General features: G+C 52.7%; 1 protein-coding gene across 2 annotated transcripts; it reads left to right on the forward strand.

The window, feature by feature from the left end:
• The first annotated feature begins 2 nt into the window (after positions 1-2).
• Positions 3-22230, forward strand: baz1b (bromodomain adjacent to zinc finger domain, 1B). Of its 2 annotated transcripts, XM_088616337.1 has the most exons (21): positions 3-1024; positions 3414-3530; positions 4585-4729; positions 4900-5092; positions 5247-5368; positions 5894-6091; positions 6244-6438; positions 6767-8390; positions 8680-8818; positions 9331-9461; positions 9734-9854; positions 10630-10728; positions 11244-11421; positions 11718-11903; positions 12336-12483; positions 13022-13201; positions 13693-13840; positions 14260-14375; positions 16071-16207; positions 17358-17464; positions 17820-22230. In XM_088616337.1, the coding sequence occupies exons 1-21, from the start codon at positions 906-908 to the stop codon at positions 18577-18579; spliced, it is 5163 nt and encodes a 1720-aa protein (XP_088472463.1). In that variant the 5' UTR covers positions 3-905; the 3' UTR covers positions 18580-22230. The 2 variants fall into 2 exon arrangements, with proteins under 2 accessions (XP_088472463.1, XP_088472464.1); XM_088616338.1 differs by lacking the exon at positions 13022-13201 and having other exon boundaries at positions 9-1024.
• The last annotated feature ends 262 nt before the right edge of the window (positions 22231-22492 follow it).

Raw genomic sequence — 22492 nt, forward strand, 5'->3', positions numbered from 1 at the left:
ACAACCACCAAAAATCACTCATAACGGAGGGGAGCGAATAGAATTGCCGCTCGGCACAATTAAACAAAACAGAGCGAGGCAATTTATTGATTTATTTATTTTAAGCCACCGCTTGACCTTTAACCCTGCGCTTCAACCTAACACCACATCCTCCTCGGGGACGGGGGAGGGCTGCGGGGGGGCGTGGCTGCGCTTAATGGACAGCAGGAGCGCCAATGGGCCGGCGCGGCCGTGCTCGAGACGGCGTGGGCAGCCAATGAGCAGGAAGGGACACGGGGGCGGGATCAAGCCGAGCCTGCTGCCGGGGTAACGGAGTTTTTTTGGGGTTGCCGGCGGAGTCGGATCTCCCGCCATTTTTCAATAAGGATTTCACCCTGTTGTTTGTTTTCGCACCTGCTTTATTGTCGCTCACCTTCCCCCTGCGCGTCAGGTGAACGGCGAGCCGGGAGCGCCAGAGAGCGGTGTTGTCCTGCGGCGAGAAGCGAGCCGGGAGAAGGCGCGACAGACCCCCGTCTGCGTCCCTGTCTCCGGGAGAGCCCGTCTCCATCCTCAGCCGCACACAGCGGGATCTCCGCGGCCAGGAGGCCAATCACATTTCCCGGCCCGGGCTCCATCGCCGCTCCCCATCCCCGCGCAGACCAGCAGGATGCCGTCGCCGGCTGCCTGAGCCAGCCAGCCAGCCGCAGACGGGCCGGCGAGCCGGCGTGGGAGCCGGTGTGTGACCGTGGCGCCGGGCGAGCCGAGCCTCCTGCATGCCCTACGCGCGGGGTCCCCGGAGCCGCTGTGTGATCCTGCAGTGTGGACTTCATGCGAAGGGCCTCCCCGCTCTCTGTGCGGGATTTCGGACAGCTGCCTGAGCCGAGGAGTTTCTTTCGTCGCCCGTCCGCGCTCCTGTCGCCGGCCCGATGGCACCGCTGCTGGGCCGGAAGCCCTACCCGCTGGTGAAGCCGCTGGCGGAGCCGCCAGGCCCCGAGGAGCTGGTCTACACCATCGAGCACACGAAGGAGGCCTTCAGGAACAAAGAGTATCCTTCCCTTGCCCGCCCCGGGCCTGTCCGCAGCGGCCGGCGCCGGGTGTGCTTGATCCGTGCCCGGGGTCCGGGAGCTCCTCCCCGGCCGGTGAGCCTCTTTGTCCGCCGACAACAACAGGGCTCCCCCGCCGCCTCCGCTCTTCGCGCCGGCTTTTGTTCCGATCGGGGTCTCGCTGGCTGGCCGGGGGTGGGGGGGGGGGTCTGGGTTTTGACTGTGTGGCTCAACATGTGCTCGTTTGCGGCGGGGTTGCACATGTGCGCGTCTCGGCTGAGACAAAGGAAGTTGCCCGGTGAGGCGCGCAGGGCGGCGGGCTGACAGCGCTGACAGGCGCCGCGGCGGGGCCGCCCGGCCGTTTCCTCGGCGCACAGCTGAGGCGTGAAGCTCGGCTGCGGGCGCAGCGGCGTTATTGGCAGATTGGCGGCGTTTTATTCTGGGATCGCAGGCGGTGGCAGAGTCGCTCTGATGCGTCCGGCGATTGCAGTCTCCTCTTGGCACTGACGTGTGCGCCTCGCTGCTGGAGTCGGAAGAGGTTTCACACGGTCGGCTGTCCGGGCAGGTGGGGGAGTCCGGCTCGCAGACTCCTCTGATCACATCTGTGATGGTGTTCACAGGCGGGGGCGGACAGCAGCCAGCCTATCCTCAGCCCCACTCCGTGACACGGTGTTTGGAGTGTTTCACAAAATCCCGACCCCCGGGAGTCATTGATCAGGTCTCGCAGCTCCAGCGATCAGGAGCCACCGGATGGTTTCCCTTTCGTGTCGGTGTGCATGTGCCCCAGTCCCGGGGTGAGCGGCGTGGTGTCACCGGGGGCACTGACTGGCACGCCAGCTGCTCAGTGGCTGTGCTGACCCTGCCCGCTGGCGCTGGGGGAGAGAGGGGTGACCGTGGGCAGGGTGGCGACTCCAGAGCCTGGGTGGGCAGTTGTTCTCCCGGGCTGGAGCTGTGCCCCCTGTTGCGCCTCAGCCTGGTGCCCCGCCGGCTGGGGGGGTGCTGCACCCTGTGTCTCTTGCCGGGGGGAAAGCTGCGCTGTGATGGAGGGGTGCAGAGCTCCGCTGGCCCCAGGCCCGGGGGTACCCTGCAGGTTAGCGGCCGGGTGTCATTGCTGTGCTGGGCCTGGCCCCCTGACCTTGTGCGAAGCGGCTCGTCGGTGGGATCTGCTCTCTGGAGGGTGATCGCGGCCGGAGGAAAAATCTTATTTTCTTAGACATAGAATGTTTCTTTTTAAGGCTTTTAAGCCTGATTACTCAGAAAATTGACCTACTAGTACAGTCACCAGTAAAACACCTCAGGCTTGGTTATATGTGTTGCACTAATGCTGCAAAATAACGGTCTGGACTGTGGAATTGTGATTTCGGGTAAACTCGCTGTAAACTCAGGAACTGAATCTGACACCTACACTTTAGGTTGCACTTCTAATACTGTGCCTTGTAATAGTTTCATTATTCATAGCTGACACCAGTGTTTGATTTCATGAGCTCTAGGTTCTTATGGTAGAAGTTCTACCTATCGGATATAAAATTAATGTACGCTTATTGTTTTGAATTCATTAATCTTTCACTATTGAATATCTGGAATAAGCTTTAAATGCAGCATTCTCTCCTGCTCATGTAGCGCCTGCCGCTGTGAAGTTACGCTGCGCTGTTGTCCTGAGTTGCGTCCACACCCATGTATTGTTCCAGTACTTAAAAGTACTCATTTTCAAACAGGGGAAAAAATCTTTGACGTCTGTCCTTTCTGTTCCTCTTTTCTAAATCATTGAGCCAGATACGTTAATTCTCATTTTCCTAGATGGCCTGGGCAGTTACCTGTCTATGCAGCAGGGTTTTAACTAGAGAAAGAGTGACACCTCTCCTGGGATTTGAACCCGCAACCTCCTGGTCTGGAGTCCACTCCCCCACGCTGCTTGGCCTGTGTTGTCACCCGTCCCTCTGAAACCGTGCACTTCCTCCAGTATGGGGGAGGAGGGTGTAGGATTACTCGAGATTTCTAGCTTTTGCAAATGTTATCCATGGGGTTATGTTTTACAGTTAGAAATGCATAGTGGTAGCAGTTCTGTTTTATATTGTACAGTATACGTTTCTGGGGAGCATCTAAGCACCGGCTGTGATGGACTGGCGTCCAGTCCGAGGTGTGACCTGCCTTGCACCTGTTGCTTGCCGGGTTAGGCTCTGGCTCGCCGTGACCTGAATTGGATAAAGCAGTTAGAAACTGAGCTCGGGGTTTGTGTAAACTTGAGGCTTGAAATCCGTTCTGCTGCGGACATTTCTGCGGTCGAATGTGTCCCACACAATCGCTGCCATGAGGACGGACTCTGGAGTGCAGTGGCTCTGATCTGAAGGTGTCGTGCTCTCCAGCTGTTTTCCTGAGCTCTTGTGCGCACAGGGAGTACGAGGCGCGCCTGCAGAGGTACAGCGAGCGCATCTGGACATGCAAGAGCACTGGCAGCAACCAGCTCACTCACAAGGAGGCCTGGGAGGAGGAGCAGGAGGTGACCGAGCTGTGAGTAACCTTTCCTTCAGCCTCCGCTGCACGGAGCTGTGCTCTCAGGTCACTGTCCCTCAGCACAAAGAAGAGCACTGCGGGCAGAGCTGTGCAGTCTGGCTATAGCCTGGGATCTTGTGTATTAAATCTGTTAAACTGGAAACAGAATGGGTGGTTATAGTAAGAAAGTGGGGTTACTGGATCATATGTAGGGGAACCTCGTGGGGTTTTTAAAGATTAATTTGCTTTACCTAGTGTCTTGGCTATATTATTCTCCAGTAACTTCAACTTAAACAGCATCCTTTTTATACAAGTATCAAATCCAGTCTTGTTTCTTTACATGTTTTATATCAAGAGCACCATATCTGACAGTCTAACGTGGTAGAGACTTAACAGGGCCAGAGGCACTCGTACACATATGGCCTGGTAAAGTTTAGTTCTAAAAGAATAAACAATTGCTTCTATATTTTCTTTCTAAAGAATCCCAGTGCGCTTCATTTTTAGGTGGGGGACCAAAATTATCCAGATTGTCAGCTCCTACCTGGGTAATGTGCAGCAGCCATTATGTAATGACAGCCCCAAAATAAGGCAACTCAAGTAGAGAAGTGAATCTGAAATAAAACATAACCTTTATCAAGTCCCCTTGATGGCTGGTTCCCAGGCAGGCCTGACTCTTGTGTTGCTCTGCTCCTTGTTGGGCTGGAGTCTGCAGCCGGGTGACTTTGCGAGATCCTCTGGCTGGCAGGGAGAGCGTGGCTCTGTGCTGACACCGCTGGCCCTTGGGCGGGGGCAGGGGGTGACACACCTGTCGAGAGCTCAGGTCCCAGCCGGGGTGTGTCTGTGTGTCCAAAGCGTGTTCCAGCCAGACGTTGACTCAGCGTCTTGCCCAGTGGGACCGGGATTAAGGGCAGGGATTTGTCACACCCGAGCCATTTCCTATTTTAAATGTTTCTTCATCACCGACTAGCCATGTTGACTGTTGTGTTTTTAAACATTTCCGAGGGCAGTCAGCTGCCTTCAGGTCAGAGAGGCTCCGACGCTCATCTCTTGCTTTGCTGTCTGTGCTCGGCAGGCTCAAGGAGGAGTACCCCCCCTGGTTTGAGAAACCGGTTCTGGAGATGGTCCATCACAACACCATCTCTCTGGACAAGCTGGTTGACCAGGCATGGGTGGAAATCCTCACCAAGTACGCAGTGGACGAGGAGTGCGACTTCCTGGTAAGCTTGAGTCTGACCACCAAGCTGGCAGCAGGTGTCCCAGTGATCCCCTCTCGTTCTGGGAGGCAAAGTCCTTAGTGAAGCGAGAAGATCCACCCCTTTTGCCACGTGTGTCCCTGTAACGCTCAGCCGGCTGGGTGTTTGATGCCTCGCGGTCTCTGTGCCCCCAGGTGGGGAAGGACAGGAGCCTGCGGGTGAAGGTGGTGAAGGTGCACCCTCTGGAGAAGCCGGAGGAGGACTCCGCGGAGAAGAAGCTGGAGGGTGCCTGCGACTCGCCCTCTAGTGACAAGGAGAACTCCAGCCAGGAGAACCAGACGAAGGAGCCGCCAGGCAAGGAGGAGGAGAACAGGAGAGAGAGCCTCTGTACGTGTTCCAAAGGAACATAAGTTTCAAAAGAGGTCTTCCGGACCATTTTGTGATTAGTTGCTTGTTGATCTAAGGTTTTCATCCAAGCATTTCTTGAAAGAAGCAGGGTATCGTGTCAGCTCGAGTGTTGTGTGTCCTCTGTCCCCGTTAGGTGACCGGGCCCGTCGCTCTCCCAGAAAGCTTCCCACCAGCCTGAAGGAGGAGAAGAAGAAGTGGGTCATGCCAAAGTTCCTGCCACACAAGTACGATGTCAGGCTGATCACTGAAGACAAGGTGAGGGATGAGGCTGGCTGGCTGGGGCGGACCACCATAGTCGTGATAGTCTTCGCCTGTAGAATTGAAACTAAACTGTAAGACAGGTTTAATTATTCAGGCATAGAACAGTGCTGTGCTTGTCAGTGCAATACATTTTACCACTCTTTACCAGTGCAGCTCCATTTTTACAGATTCTCATGTGTGGACGTGTCCAACAGTGGGGTATTTTTCTAGGTATGGCAAATTATTGCTTGAGACCACAACAGCACCGTCTTGCCTGTTGTTTTGTGAGTCTCTGATCCACCTGGTGCTTAGCTGTTTTTATAACAATATCTGGTAAGTAGATGAAAGTAAACAAATCAGAGGTATCAAATTCAGTTGCAGTAGTTTTGCAGGCTGATTTCCTACAAAAAACAAAGGATGTAAGAAGTGCCAAAGCTGTCCTGTCCTTGTGACGCTCCGTGATACTTTCGCCCCTGCATGTGAAGACCTTTCAAGGCTCTTCTGGAGACCCGTGATCTTGAGATCCTTGTCGTTCTGCAGGTCATCAGCAATGTCCCTGCTGACAGCCTTTTCCGCACGGAGCGACCCCCCAACAAGGAGATCATGCGATACTTCATCCGACACAACGCCCTGCGCCTGGGCACAGGGGAGAGCGCCCCCTGGGTGGTGGAGGACGAGCTGGTGAAGAAATACTCTCTGCCCAGCAAGTTCAGCGACTTCCTGCTGGATCCATACAAGGTGTTTACCCACGCTAAATGACTGTACCGCGGGTTTACGGAGCACAGTACCGTCGGTCACAAGCAGTGTTTGTGTTTTGGAAAATGCCAGATTCATTGACCCTTGTCTGTTCTGCAACGTCCTTGACTTTGTCTTCCTTTTTCCCCTGGCAGTATATGACCCACAATCCCTCAACCAAGCGTAAGAGTTTGAGCTCCCCAGACAGGAAGCCCTCCAAGAAGCTCAAAACAGCCGAGTCAGGAGGAGACTCGGACGTGCTGAAGGAGAAAGGAGACAAAGAGAAGAAGAAGAGGAAAAAAAACCCACTCGCTCCCCCCCTAAGCCCCACACTGTGGAGTCATGTGCAGGTGAGGCTGACTGTTCCTCCGGCTTCTGTCGAGAGGCGGAGTGTGAAAACATCAACAAACAATTACTTAAATTTGAATGCCCTTGTTTAATGGCCGCTCTGCAGTGGTTTTATAGGTCACCTCTTCAGCTGATTAAGAACTACTGTTTAAGTAAGTCCAGGCGTGGAATTAATTTTATTGAAAACTAAAATGTAGTTCTTGTTACAAGTAACATGAGTCCATGGCCATATAGCCATTCCTCTACAGTATATAGACAGAATAGACTTCACCTTGAGACTGAATTACAAGAGCTTGTGTTTGTTTCTTGCTCTTTCTCCCCTGCCTCCAGATGAAGAAGGTGAATGGCTCTCCTCTGAAGGTGAAGAACTCGGGGACCCCCAAGAAACCGAGCTCGGATGGGGAGGAGGAGAACCTGGACGAGGTGATCATCGTGAACAAGTTGGGCTCCAGCTTGAGCATGGGTGGCAAGAAAGGCTCCAAGACGAACAAGAAGCCCCGAGAGAAGAAGCCGAAGGATGGCAAGCAGGCGAAGAGCAAGAAGAGTGGAGCCAAGGTCCTTAATGGCCAGAAGGCATCCAAGAAAGAAGGGAAGGGAGCCAAGAAGCCCAAGATGAAGCAGATGACCCTTCTGGACATGACCAAGAGCAGTCCGTCGCGCAGCCCGCAGAAAAGGCCCAAAAGCTCTGCAGGGGGGACGCCCAAGCTGGGGAAGCCCCTGCCGCCTATGGCCCTCCACCTCCTGCGGTACTACAAGGAAAACAAGGGCAAGGAGGACAAGAAGAGCGCGCTGTCCAGCCTCATCTCCAAGGCAGCCAAAGTCCTGTCCCCCGAGGACCGCGGCCGGCTGCCCGAGGAGCTGAGGGACCTCGTCCAGAAGCGCTGGGAGCTCCTGGAGCACAAGAGGCGCTGGGCCGCCATGAGCGAGGAGGAGAAGCAGGACGTGCTGCGCAAGAAGCGGGAGGAGATCAAGGAGAAGCTGCGGGAAAGGGCCAAGGAGCGGCGCGAGAAGGAGATGCTGGAGCGGAGGGAGAAGCTGCGGCGCTACGAGGACCAGGAGCTCACCGGGAAAAGCCTCCCCAACTTCAAGCTGGTGGACATGCCTGAGGGCCTGCCCAACGCCCTCTTCGGAGACGTGGCCATGGTGGCCGACTTCCTCAGCTGCTACTCCGGCCTGCTGATGCCCGACGATCAGTACCCCATTACCGCCATGGCCCTCATGGAGGCCCTGGTAGCAGACAAAGGAGGCTTCCTATACCTGAACCGCGTGCTGGTGATCCTGCTGCAGACGCTGCTGCAGGACGAGCTGGCTGAGGGCTACAGCGAGCTGGACATGGTCCTCTCGGAGATCCCCCTCACCCTGCACTCCGTGTCCGAGCTGGTCCGCCTCTGCCTGCGCCCCTGGGACGCCCAAGAAGAAAGCGCTCAGGGCTCGGAGGAGTGGGCCCTGGGGGGCTTCGACGACGTGGTGAGCAATGAGTTCCTGGAGAAGCTGGAGACGGCGGAGGTCTTCGAGCTGACGTCCCAGGAGAAGGTCAGCCTGCTGGTGGCGCTGTGCCACCGCATCCTCATGACCTACTCGGTGGAGGACCACATGGAGGCCATGCAGCAGCACTCGGCGGAGCTGTGGAAGGAGCGGCTGGCGACGCTCAAGGAGGTGAACGACCGCAAGAGGGCCGAGAAGCAGCGGCGCAAGGAACAGATGGAGGCCAAGGGGGCGGCCGAGGGCTGGGTGAAGGTCGAGGGCGGAGGCAGCGCCACCCCGGTCTCCTCCGCGGCGAAGCCGGAGAAGAAGAAAAGCCAGACCTCCGAAAAGAAAGAGGCTGGCAAAGGGAAAGCCGAGCCTCCGCCTGCCGAGCCTGAGCCGGAGGACATGATCAGCACGGTGAAGAGCCGGCGGCTGATGGCCATCCAGGCTAAAAAGGAGAAGGAGGAGCAGGAGAGGCAGAACCGGGGTAAGGAGACGGGCTCTGGGGGGAGGGGTGCAGGGCTGCATGGAGAGTCCTGCTGAGCTTCGCTGGCTTGTGTACAGGGGGATCTGACCTGTGTGGTGTCCAGCAGTTAACAAAGAGCCTGAGCCCGCACTGGCTAGTTTGTGTTTTGTAGTCCACTTGTTTGAGATCAAGAGCAGGCTGTGGACAGGCAGGGCTCTGCAGTCCCTGTTCCAGGCTGACAGGAGGATGTCTGGGCTCTAGGGGTTCATGAGAGCAAGCAGGCGCTCGGCTGACTGCCTTGTCTACACAGAGAGAATGGAGAAGGAGGCCGAGGAGGAGAGGATCCGAAAGCAGAAGGCCGCAGCGGAGAGAGCCTTCCAGGAGGGCATTACCAAAGCCAAGCTTGTGATGCGGCGCCTCCCGCTGGGCACTGACCGCAACCACAACAGGTCAGTGGGCCCCTCCACCTCTGTCTTGTGCTTCTGTCACTGCTCATCTCTGCTTGAAGCTGGAGTGCTGTTCACTATTGCCAAGTGTGCGCAGTACTTTTACAACTAATACCTGTCCAGTTGCAGCTCTGAATGTTGTTAAAACGTATCTTGATGACAACAGGCAGTTCTGCTCATCAGAGCTTGTCAAATTGAAAAAGCTCTGGTAATTGTTTTTAAATGGGGAAATAAAACACCTGGGATCAGTGCGCTACATTTGCAATTTCTGAAATTAAACATCTGTCTTAAGCTAAATTAAGCTACTGTTAAGGCCTTTGTATTTTTTAAACTCATTCAAAATCTGCTTTCCCTCATTTGAAAGTTTTCAAATGCAGCAGGTAGCGCTGAGATCAGGAGCGAGTGCTCAGCTGTGGCCTTAGTGCGTCTGGCAGGGAGCGAGGATGTCAGGTGTGTTGGACCCCGTCTCTCGAGCGCTGCGGTATACACAATGCTTGTGTTCTGCTGTGCGGCAGGTATTGGCTGTTCTCCGATGTGGTGCCAGGTCTGTACATCGAGAAGGGCTGGGTGCACGACAGCATTGAGTACAGCTTCACACTTCCCCCCGAGGAGGTGAAGAAGGAGGAGCTGGACACCGAGGGCGAGGGTGAGCGATGATCCTCATGCGCAGCGTTCTAACTGCCACTTATATAGAAGGGCCAATCTTCCTCTAAATGAGTTCTGTGTCTGGCTCCTGCTGTGGTCTTCACATTAAACCCCAGCTCACCTTGCAGGCCAGTATTCTTTTGTTTCATGCAGTTTTGAATTCTGAGCTTTCAAGATGCTGTCAGACCTACTCAGAGGAACAGCTCAAAACGGAACTTGATTTCAGCCTCTGGACCGCCATGTGAGTTTAACCTGCTTTGTTAATCGTTGCAGTTGAAAAAGAGGAGGAAGACGGCACGGAGAGCACCTTGAGCGAAGCTGGCCAGCAGGGGGCGCTGGCGAATCCTGAAACCTGCATAGAGACGACCGTTCCCAAGCAGGGGCAGAACCTCTGGTACGGCGCTTACCATTTGAGTTGCTCAGACAACAAGATGGCCTAGCTTTCCTTTCCTGGTTTCAGCTAGTGTTGAAGGAAAGCACACACTGGGAAAGGAACATACAGGGAGGATCCTCTTACAGTTTACACCTTCTTGAGTTTACCAGATTTACCACCTACTCGATGTGTTACAAAGTTCTCCTGCTGTAGTTGAAGGCATTATCAGGGCAATATTATAAATGCCTTTAAGTATATGAAATGCTAAAAATGTAAAAACTATTATCCATTTTCAGCTCTCTAGAGATTCTTATTTTTATACCTGTAATGAAAAAACAGAAAAAATTAAGTATAAAGAAATGTGACACATTCAGAAAGTCCGATCTCATGGTTAACGTTGCTCCTTTAAGAGCACTTAGCGCTTCGGGGAGTTGCTTGTCGAGAACGAATTTCCTTGACGGTCTGCTTGAGGTTGCTAGGTGACGAGGTGCCATAAGAGGAGTCCATCTCCTCTGTGACAGCTGGCATGCTGGGGGTGATGAAAATAAATGCCATGCCTCGGTACTCGTTAATTTGTTTGGAAGTCAAGATTTTCCTGTTGTTTTCAGCATTTGGCTAGGCCAGGGACCATGCAGGAGAGAAGCATGACTGGCAATGAATTTCCTAGATTCCAGATGTGGTCAAACCAGGAATGAGCTAGAATGTCCTCAAGCCATGTCCCTGTTCTGTACTGCCCGAGTGCCGGTGGGCGTTGTGCCCGTGTGGGCAGTGTTGAGATGGTCTCCCTCTCTCCCAGGTTCCTGTGCGACACGCAGCGGGAGCTGGACGAGTTAATCGACAGCCTGCATCCTCAGGGCGTGAGGGAGAGTGAGCTCAAGAGCCAGCTGCAGGCCAGGTGAGTCCCGCAGGTGTGCCCGGGCGGCGGTCTCTTTCCCCGACAGGATAGATTGTCGTGCTGCCGGTTCTGGGCTGGCTCGCTAGGGATGTGCAGTTCTTTATAATTTAGGTCGGTTCACTTTCTGGTCAGTTTTATTTTTTAAAAATGCAATTTTTTCTGGTTTTTCTTTAACGATGGATATAATATGACGTTTTCAAAGACCATAAATAAATGCCGAGTTTGAAATTAACAGTAAACATTTTGATTATGGGGATAAAGAGAATTTAATTATGTATCGGTTGTGTTCACAAGCATTGTGGTTAGCATGTGTGGTGGGCTTCTTTGTGAATTATAAAGCAAATGATAAAAACTGAAACCCCGCGTGTGTTCGAGTCCGGTTTGATTCGATTGCAAGCTGTCGGGCAGTTGAACAGCACATCTCTGTTGAGGTGCTGCCGCCGGGGGAGTGGTCAGGGCACAGGGGTGTGCGACTGACCGAATGCCCGTCTCTGCCCGCGCCTCCCGTCCGCCAGGTACCAGGAGATCGTGCACTCCATCTACCTGGCGCGCCGGCCCAACCTGGGCCTGAAGACGTGCGACGGGCACCACGAGCTGCTCAAGTTCCTGCGCAGCGACATCATCGAGGTGGCCTCGCGACTGCAGAAGGGCGGCCTGGGGTACATGGACGACACCAGCGAGTTCGAGGAGAGGGTGAGCCGGGGGCGGTGGGGGGCTGCCCGGGAGTATTCGGGGATACTCCCCCTGGGGGGACAGTTTCGTTAGAAACAGCCTGAGAGTGGTTCACTCCCGAAGAAGTCTCCACAGCCGAAAAGTTGTTTCCTTTCTTCTCTTTTCGGTGTGGAATAAACTTTTACATATTTCTGCTAAGATATGCCATCCAGATGCCGCCTTACAGATTACATGGATTGAATGTTCAGGCGGTCCTGGGGTGGACTGAGGTCTGACTGCCGTGTGTCGCTGACATTCCCTCGACCCCCCAACTCCAGGTGCGTTCCTTGGAAAACCTCAAGGACTTCGGGGAGTGCATCATCACCCTGCAGGCGAGTGTCATCAAGAAGTTCCTGCAGGGCTTCATGGCCCCCAAGCAGAAGAAGAAGAGGAAGCAGGGCGGGGAGGAGAGCAGCAAGGCAGAGGAGGTGGACGAGGAGAAGAGGCTGGCCGAGGAGGCCAGGGTGAGTGACCCGTCGCCTCGCGGCTCAGCGCACAGCAGGCACAGGGGTGCCCGCCCTGCTGGCCCGAGGGCTTCAGCTCCAGCAGCACGGTCCCGCTCCAGAGCAGGAGAGCCAGTGTTGAGCCCAAGAATAGTGTACAGATCTTGCACGTCAGACAACGGGGAATCCAAAGCAAGTACATTCTTTAAAAGTTTCAGTTGTATGTAATTTAATGTGGTTGCATTCTTAGAGACTACATAGAGCAAAATGTCAATCATTTTGCATGCTTCATTTCAGACTTGTGTTTTCGCATTTGAAATAGTCTTGAATTCTGTGGGGCTGTTTCTGTTCTGCCACCTTGAACAAGCTTGCTCCAGTGCGGAGCGCCTCCTGCTGGCCGGAGCAGTGCTGTGTCTCTAAGCGAGTGCGCTCCTGTCTCTGTCCGCGCTGCAGGTGGCCACCGCTGTGGAGAAGTGGAAGACCATGATCCGCGAGGCCCAGACCTTCTCTCGGGTGCACGTGCTCCTGGGCATGCTGGACGCCTGCATCAAGTGGGACATGTCGGCGGAGAACGCTCGCTGCAAGGTCTGCCGCCGGAAAGGTAAGAGGGTTGTCTGAGGAGCTCGTTTCTCTGTTTCGCACACCCAGAGAAGGGGATTGCTTTCTGCCAGGTGAAAGTTGTCTGAATCCCAGTGATTGATTCTGTCCTGTGTGCCAGATTCATATCGAGACGCTCTCTTTGTATGCTTGTTGTGCATAGCCCTACCGGCATGTCTCCCGTGTGCTGGACTTTACCCAGCCTCGTTAGTAACCTGGTCACTTGAGCAATACACTACGACTCAACAGTATTGATGGAGAGAAACCACAAGGCCTTTGAAGCTGTGAGAGTGCAGTATTTCTAAATTGGCAAAGGAATGGCAGTTCCTTGTGTAATGGAGCACAGAGAACAGCGGGTGCTTTTTCAGTTGACTTCTATCTTATTAAAACAGTGCATCAGCCTCCATGGGCTCAGTTGTAAAGTCTTGCTGTCCTGTATGACCAGTGTTTCCCAGTAACTTGTATGTGCTGCTGTAGGTGTTTGATCTGTGATGCTTCCAGAGGTTTTGCTGCCTTTACCCCTTTCAGTGCCTTTTCTTCAGGGTGTCGGAAGTCTCCAGCCCAGCCCTCGCTCGCCAGGAGCTCAGCGCCGCGCAGTATCCATAGACTGAGGTTTAGTGTCAGGGAGGCTGTAGTGCACCTGGAGCCCTGTGTACTAGACCGGCCCGCTGCAGTTAGAGTAGGAGGAAGAGGGCGTCCTGAGAAAGGAGCAAAGAAACAAGGTATTTTAGACAGCAAGCCAGGGACTGCAGATCTCGAGACCACTTAACTCCACTCTGAGGAGCCTGCAGGGAAAGCAGAGGATCCATCCCTGGAATACTGCCCCATCGGTGGAATTGTTCTTAAAAAGGAATACTCGTTGCGTCTGGGAGCAAACCTTATTACCATGTGTCAGGTTATTCAGTCCGTTGGAGTTTTCTTATTCAGCGCCACTTGTAATTCCATCATTTATCGTTTGTATGATGGTATTTACATTCGTTATTAGATGTTCTCAGAACCAGGAAATTTGCTCTCACTAAACGATCCAGCGCCAGGGAGGGTCTGTTTGACTGTGTTCCTGTGGCCGCTGTGTCGGCCATCGCCATGTTCCCCCTGCTGGCAGCACTGGGCTGCTGGGGACGGTGGAGGCTGGGAGAGGGGGAACTTCGGGTGCCAGGGAGTGCTTGCTCTAACTGCTGTGACAAGAGCTCACCCAGCCTGTTCTCTCCCCCAGGTGAGGATGATAAGCTGATCCTGTGTGACGAGTGCAACAAGGCCTTCCACCTGTTCTGCCTCCGGCCCGCCCTGTACTCCATCCCCGATGGAGAGTGGCTGTGCCCAGCCTGCCAGCCCGCCATGGCGCGGCGCTGCTCCCGGGGCAGGTAGGCACCTCTGCACTGCACTGTTGATCTTGGGCTTCAGGGCAGTGCTGGCTGAGCACCAGGCAGCGTAGTCTCACTAGTAAGGAATCGAGAAAGACACCGACTTCCCTCTGTTAACCTGCAGGACACTGGTGATCTGTTTACTGACAGGCAGAATGTGTGTCTCAGACCCCTCATTTCAGGACCAGATGTACAGATTAGTTTTCCTCATCCTTATTCGATCAGAGCCCGTGACGTTCTGAGGAGCTGCAGGGCTCTGCGTGTTGTTGAGATTGACGGAGTGTTTTCCTTGGGAGGCTACGGCACTGGCTCTGCTGCCGCCTCCGCAGGCTCCTGCTCTGCTGGTCGCCACCTTGTTTTCAGGCCACTGATGCTTTTCCTTCCTGTTTTCTTTCTTTCTTGCTTCTGCCATGTGTTAGAAATTACAATGAAGAGACCGAGGAGGAAGATGAAGAGGAGGAGGAGGATAATGAGGAGGAAGAGGACGAGGAAGAGGAGGTGTCAGATGATGAAGACCGGCCCATTGGACTGAGCTGTACGTACTCTTTCTTTTCAAACAGTTTAGATAAGATAAGATCATTTTATTAGCCATATACAATTTCTTGCATTAGGAGTTTGTCTTTTCGCATACCCCAACAGACACACAGACAGGGAGAGAAGCTTGGGGTCAGAGCGCAGGGTCAGCCATTGTACGGCGCCCCTAGAGCAGCTGGGGTGAAGGGCCTTGCTCAGGGACCCAACGGAGTAGGATTCCTCTGCCGGCCGCGGGATTTGAACCGACAACCTTCTAGCCACAGGCGCAGATCCTTAGCCAGAGTGCCACCCCTCCGTTTTTCCTCAGAATTGAGCACTTAGCCTAACAGTTTCATACAAGTTCATCAGAGAGAGGTTTTTGTCCATGCTTTGTGAAAATTCAGTTCTCCTCCCCTCCCCCACAAGCTTTTTGAGGGTTATTTTCAGTCCTGCGGCCTCTCTGGTGTCACTGGAGTGACAGCCGAATTAGGGGGCTGATAAACGGACTGCTGCTGGGGAAGAGCAGTTTTCCCCCAGCCCCCCTCTCAGCTCGCCAGAAGATCTGGGGCGCTAATGAAACAAAAGAGGCCTCCATGACTGCCGAGCAGGCTGAGCTCCTCGTAAAGCAATGACGAGCAGTCTTGACATGTGGACAAAAGTCTGCTGTCGCGCTGGGACTGATCTGTGACAGGCCCCGCCCCTCACTAGGTCAGTGGTGCTTCAGGGGGAGGGGCCTGATACAGGAGGGGGATGATGTCATGTAAGGGGAGTGGCCTTAAGAGCGTGCAGAGGTGCGAGCCATGAAGACTGAAACAGTTGACTGCAAATGTCTTGTGCAGGGGGATAGGGAATGGTTGCAGTGTGTGTTCGGAAGTTCGCCCCTTTTTTCCATCTTACATCGTCAAATTCAAACCATGTCTTTTCTCATCAGATGAGTGTGCGTCACACCGCTTCTCGGATCTCTGAATGCCCAAGCTTTACCACGCGGTCAAGTGAAGTTCTTGTTGCCAAACGTGGGCGTTTTCCAGGAACACTGAGTCATGCTGCCCTCTTTTTTCACACTACTGCTCATCCCACTGTGATAGACTGTGTTCTGCTGCCTACCCCTCAGATTAATGAGCCTTCTACCCATCTGCTCTGTTCTTTATCCACTGGCCCACACCATATCCTAAATTGGCATTTTTACTTGACGAGCTATAAGAAGTGTTGATGCATGTTTGGTGCCACAGCCTTGGGCTTGCCTGACTAGAGACCTGGGACTTGCAGACATGAAAGGCTTTTGAAAGAAAGTGTCAGATGGGTGATACCCTGGGGGTTTACTCTCTTGTGATTTAGAGGTAGGATCAAGCTCTGTTATTCCACCCTATGTGTGCACATGAAGTTAAGAATTTAGAAATTACTGAGCCGCTTGAAATAGAGGGATGACATTTAGAAACAGTAGCTGAGCTTGCCAGGGTACCGGTTTTCGAATCCCTGCTCTTCTGAAGAGTGCCTTGGGAATTTCAGTGTGTTAGGACCTCAGCCGAACACTTAACCTCCGTGCGTTCTAGCTTGTTTTAAATTGACCATTATTTCTAACCCTGAACTTCTGAACAGCTGGAAGAAAAAGAAGGAGAAAAGGCGGAGGCAAATAGCAGTTTGTGTTTTCAAGGAAGTGAAGACGGGCCGTGTGTGCGCAGGTGCGTGCTGGCCTGACGCCTGCCTGTGTGTTTTGCAGTGAGGTCTCGGAAGGCCGCCAAGGGCAAGCAGTGTCCGCGCCTGAAGCAGGGCGGCAAGGCCGCAGCCACGAAGAAGCCGTCCCCCCGCAGCGGCCGGCAGAAGGGGCTCAGCAGCCCGGCCGACATCGACGAGCTGGTGAGCACCTGCCTCCTGGGGCCGGCATGGCTTGTTTTTCCACTCTTCCCCCCCTCGAACCTCACGCCAGGCACGCTGCCACTGCCCAGACGAGTCAGCGCTGAGCTTCACGAGGGAAAGGGCCTGGCTTAGCGGCCCCCCCTCCCTCCCTCCCTCCTCCGCGAGCAGGTGGCGCCTGTCCTGCTTTCATCAGAGCAGCTCGCCTGCTGCACACGCGTCGCCAGGCGGAGGTCCTGCTGGCGGTGCCCGCTGGCTCCCCCTTCTCTCCCGCAGGCCCAGGGTGCAGCCGCTTGCCAAGTATCTGCGGCATCTTCATTAGAGGCCCCGCGCACTTTGTCTCCTGATTACCAGATGACCCAGGGCTTGTTCAGAGCGGGCGCGTGTGGAGTGGAGTCGGTGTGGCGCTGGCACAGCTCTGGTCTCATTAAGCGTCAGAATGCCAGCTATGTGCCTGCCTGCTGCCTCCTGGGCTGAGCTGGCATCCGACACCCCTTGCAGTCCGCCGGGGAGAGAGAGCAGGGACTCGGGGTGTATCGGAGAGTCTCTGTGCAGTGACCTTCTCCCTGGGACCGAGACCCAGAGCGAACAGGAGACGAGAGGCTCTTTATGTGTAGGAATCTTAGCTGATGTGTTCTTGGCGGTTTCTCTTGTCCATTTATAAAGCCAGGTTTAAAGGAGCCAGCACAATTTGAAGAAATGGTCAATTAAGATGAGCCAACACACTGCTACACTGATTTTAAAATCTTTTGTTAATGACTTCTGACCTTAATGCACTGGTGAACATGGTTGGAATATTTCTGAATACTCCAACTGGAATAACAAATTCCAAATTCTACAAAAAATGGAGTCTGCACAAAGTAACGGGACACAGCCTGGAAAAGGCTGAGAAAAGGTGGTTTTCCTGGATGTGTATGATGTGCGGCTTGTTACAGCATGACTTTGAAATAGGAGGATAGGAATAGAAATAATGGAGACATTTCTGGATAAAACAATAGTGCCTGCTGTTCTTCATGTGTATCAGTATGAATGATTCTCCGTTACAGAGAGCGTGTCAGTTTCTTGATGGCGAGTTGCTACAGCACTCTTATAGCAGCTGCTCCATGCTGTTAGCTGGTCCCTGCTGATGTGTGTCCCCTCTCTCCCCCTCCAGGTGCGCCAGAGCTCCAGGCAGGGCATCAGCAGACAGGCCCTGGAGCTGGAGAAGTGTGAGGAGATCCTCTGTAAACTGGTCAAGTTTCGCTACAGCTGGCCCTTCAGGTGTGTTATTTTTAGGACTTCTGATTTTTATTTTTGACCAGGTGATGCCTCACTAGGTTAGTTGCTCTTAATTTTGTTTTGATTGAACTTAATGCTTTGCTTTACACGCACAGTATTGATCAACCCATCTGACTGGCATTCCTTCACCCCAATAACCTAATCAAGCCTCCAGCACGTTTGCTGGTTTGTTTTTGCATTTTTTTTATAGAAATAGCATTTAAAAAATGATTTGTAGTAAGCATCCCAGATGGGCCAATTTCTGAGAGGTGTGGGTTCCACTCATGTTCCAAAAGCCGGTTGGCCAGGTGTGGCAGTGAGAGTGATGGGTGCTGTCCTTCTCTCCTTGCGCCCCCAGAGAGCCGGTGTCTCCCGAGGAGGCGGAGGACTATCTGGATGTGATCTCTCAGCCCATGGACTTCCAGACCATGCTGCGCAAGTGTGCCGCTGGGCAGTACCGCAATGGCAGCGACTTCCTGGAGGACATGAAGCTGGTCTTCTCGAACGCCGAGGAGTACAACCAGCCTGGCAGCACGGTCCTGTCCTGCCTGGCCAAGACGGAGCAGTGCTTCACAGACCTGCTGCACAAGCTCCTCCCGGGGCTCAGCTACCTGCGCCGCCGGCCGCGCAAGAGGGGCGGCCGCGACCCCGCCCAGGGCGAGGAGCAGGAGAGCGAGGCGGAGGCCGAGGCGGAGCTCGGGCGCCGGGCGCGCCACAGCAAGCACAGCAGAGCCGACAGAGGGGAAGGCGAGGAGAGCGGGAGGAAGGCGAGGCAGAGCAGGCGCAAGGCCAGCGAGGAGGAGAGCGAGGAGGAGGAGGAGGCCTGTGTGGGGAGGAGGAAGAGCCAGCGTGCAGCCGCCACCTCCGGCAGGAAGGATTACAGGGAGCAGGATAGTGACAGCGAGCAGGAGGGCAGCAGGTGGCGCAGGGCGGCGGCCAGGAGGAGCAGCAAGCTGGAGCAGGACGACGAGGAGGAGGAGGAGGAGGAGGAGGGCAGCGGGGAGGAGGAGCAGGAGAGCCGGAGAACTCGGTATGGCAAACGGGGCGCTCAGGGAGACAGCAGCGATGAGGACAGAGGCAGTCAGCGACATTCCAAACGGCAGAAACGCACTGTGTGAAAGTCAGTGCCCAGGGGGAGGGGAGGGTCTGTTCCCGTTATTTTGACATCTTATATTTACATTTTGTTTTTCCAAATTCTTCCCTTATTGATTCAGAATTTACACCCATGGCTACCTGACTGGATTGTCAGTTGTTTTTTCGTTTTCTTATGTTCATATTTTGGAAAAGATTTATATTCATAGCCTGTTTATGGGTGACTTGTTTTTCGACCAGAAGGAAAAGAGAACTCTTCTAAAAAGGACACCTAAGGAACTCGTACAGGTCTTTCCCCCACCTGAGATTCAGTGACATAAAGATTAAAGCTGAACTGCTTGTGATTTGGCTTCTCTGTGTCGGTCAGCCGGTTCCTGGGGTTGATGTCTTTGTTGCGGAGCACGGAGAGGGGTGGGAGGGAGCTGCTGGAGGGGGTGCCGGGTTAAACAGCTGCGAGGAAAGAGTGATATTAGCAGCTGTGAGGAACTATGGTACTCTTTATTTTTATTTGCCACGCGAGACTCCCAGCGTCGGCGGCCAGTCTCCTGGCTCCAGCTGTGATTGCTCTTCTGGGCTCAAGTGCAGTACAGGAGCAGGTGGGGTGATAAATGTAGATTTTATTTTCCCTTATTGAGGTTTTACCCCTCTACTCCTAAAGCTCTCCCTTCATGTCGGGGGGGGGAGATAATCTTTGGATTATCTCGTGCTGAACCCCGATGATTGAAGGGTGCCACCCTAAAAGAAAGTGCCGCCCGCGGGGATGAGAGTTCCAGCACAGCCCCAGTCTCTTCATGTGATGCTTCATCATCTTTCCGTGCAGCGTGATGGAGGCAGGCGTTTTAACTTCAGTTTTGTAAATTAAGCCGTATTTAGCAAGAGGTACAACCGAAGCAAAAAAAAGGATGACAGGTGACTGCTCCTGGACCGCAGATCTTCTGAACACAGATGCTGTGCTGAAAGCAACAGAGCAGGATTCGACAGAAGAAACGACTGTCCTCCGTTTATCCAGGGATGCCACGCAGAATTAAGAACAGCCTTCCTCCTCCTATCATGCGTGAGGTGCAGAGTTTCTGAGCTGTCACAGCGGCTACAGGAATGTGGCGAGACATGAGCATGGAGCTCTGAAACAGGAGAGTCGAGGTTAATTTGCTGCTGGAGCTGCCCTGCTGCAAGGAGAAAACACCACCCTCTGGACTCCACTAGCTACTCAGTGTTAACAGCAGCACCGGTAGAAAAATATGCATTTGTTTAAAAAGGTGGGGAGGAGTATAGTTTTGGAGTGCAATGTCTAATAGGGTCTTCTATATACGCTCTTTGGCAAGTCTTTCTTAAGGTTGAATGATCAGTGTATATGTGTATTGCTATTTTATTCTTTCATATGTAGATTTCTATTCATTGTCCCCAAGCAAGTTTCCAGACTGCCCTGAAAGGATCTTTTGAGCTACTTATCTGGAGAGAGCAGCACTTGAATTTACTAAGAGGTGTGAAAAGCACAAGTTTTTTTATTATTATGTTGAAAACTTAGTTTATGCAGTCAAGCCAAACTGTTGAAATAAACATTTTTCCCCTATTGAAATAACTCGCTTATTTCTCTGAAAAATGCTTGCTGAACCTCCCCTGAAGTCTGGGCCTTGCAAAGCTGTGCTTGTTTGCGAAACTTGCAATTTTGATCTCTGGCCCAGTATTCAAACAAAACAGTGATCTGCCCCATCGGAGTAGAAACATGATGTTTGGACTTTGCAGAAGGCAGACAGGTCCCGTTTTCTTTTTGGCTGGGCCCTGATCTCTAACTGCAGATATGTTTGATGTGCAGATGGTGTCGTCTAGATGGGTAGAAGGAATGTAGCTACTTCAACACCCAGTGATGTTTGTAAACCTAGCCAACCTCTTAATTGCCCACAGCCTTTTCCCGCACTGTGGTGTGTTAACAGTGCCGAGGTATAGTCTAGAAACCGGAGATCAGGTTTTTTTAAAGGGCTGCGATATTGCTGAAATTGAACACTTGTTGATAAGTAGTGCAATCATGACCTTTTTGAAGAAAGATTGTTAACAGTGTTCCCTGGGGGGTTGATTTTATTTCATATTCCAGCAATGATTCAAGTTTGGTAAACTGGTTAATAAGAGAAAGCCATACCGGTGTATTGGCAGCATCTCTTACTTTGGGGTTGTATATTCATGCCAAGTACCTTTCAGAACAACATGGTGAAACTTGGATGTTTTTGCCTTTGGCTATCCTCTCAAGCTATGTGAAACCAGCAAACTCTTTCAGACCTGGGCAGCAGGAGTCGACCTGTGGAAATTGACCTATAAGTGTTCCAATCTGAAGATCAGCAGGGTTAATTCCTGCACAGTTGGCAGTCTTCCTTCTCAACCCTTGGCTGTAGAAGTTGGCACAGGGACCATGGTGCATTTTGCCAGTTTTGTTCACAAATGAAAGTACCAGACAATTTTTTTCATGTCTATAAATAAACCTACTCTGATTTATCCAAATGTATTATGCAAAAATGAATCCAAACTGATTTTACACATATACTGGATTCAGACTGTAGTTTTCTTAGTGTTCTTGCAATGGAAAATGCAGTGACTTGCTGTTCAGGTCTGCAGGTTGGGCACACTGGATATTCCTTTAGTTCAGTCCCAACAGCGTCATAAAGACCTGTCCAAGATCAGAGCCGTTTGCTATTCACTGATTTCTACCTTGCCCAGGTTCTGTTTACCCTTCTAGTGTGATTGCCCAGTGTGAGGTTCTTGCAAGTCTTTATGTAACCAGTGGGTGTCGCTGGTGGTCTACTGTGCTTCACCTTGGAGTGCTGTCATCTGCAAAGGGACTCTGGTCTCATTCTGGAATCGGTCCTCCTCCTGTCCTTGCTCGAGTCTGCAGAATCACCAGCCCAGGCCTGACACCAGCACACCGAGACAGGAGAAAGATACGCACTGGCCGCTGTTTTTTTACGTATTGCAACTCGGTATGTGTTTTTAAAATATATATATCCCCCCCCCAGAAAAGAATTTATTGTAGCATACTCTGCTTTAAGGTATGCAAATATCTTCCTGTGTTGGGTTATTTTTCAAATGAAGTGGACAGTGGTGTACAGAGGACGTGTTTTTGTTTTAAATCAAAGCAGTTGGTCTCTTTTCCAGTGTTGTACAGAACCTCACCTGAAGAGGCTGCTCTAATGTGCTATTTCAGGCCGGTCCACGACCCTCGCTCCCTCATTTGCCTCTTTTCCAGCGGTCAGCATCCCCCCCCAAAACCAAACGTCTCTTGAGTTTTTATCCTACCTTCCTGTCGGGCTCCTGTCCCGCCTCCCCCCCTCCACACGCCAGCACCCCTTGGATTCTGTATCCGAAAGCCTTTTTTTTAAACAATCGTGCTTTTCTGAGATCCTGTCAGAGCCTTGTCCTGACAAGTCTGTGATTGTTCGCTACCTAAAGCCAGATCCAGATGGGTTTTTTTATTTTGTAAAAAAATATCTAAAAGGCAAAAAAAAGATGATCAGACTTTAGTTTTACCACCTGGGTGTCAGCTGTTGTCTGCCCTCGTTTCTGTTCTTGTCCTCAGGATGCGGCAGTCTTGTGGTGGTGTGATTTTTTTTATGGGTTTAAGGAGGCGAGGGGGTGGGGCGAGGGGCTTTCTTGTAATAAATTCCTAATAAAGATTATGCATTTGAAGTGTAGATTGTTGTTGTGTTCTGTTCTGTTGCGGCTCCTTTCTCAGGGTCCTCCGCAAGGTGGTGGCGCTCTGACAAGCCCGCGGCCACCGGCTTCCTGTGTGACGAATCACTCTCGCGATTTGAGGATAGGACCTCCTGATAGTCTTTGAATTGCACTGTAAGCTAAACTACTGTCCAAGTTGTCCAAACCACGTTACCATTTAATTCCTTTCACCTCATTAGCTCTGTTGATTTAGTGGAGCCAATTTTGATCAGGCATAGGCCC

This window comes from Lepisosteus platostomus, chromosome 22 (assembly GCF_059453375.1).
Source record: "Lepisosteus platostomus isolate fLepPlt1 chromosome 22, fLepPlt1.hap1, whole genome shotgun sequence".
Taxonomy (NCBI): Eukaryota; Metazoa; Chordata; class Actinopteri; order Semionotiformes; family Lepisosteidae; genus Lepisosteus; species Lepisosteus platostomus.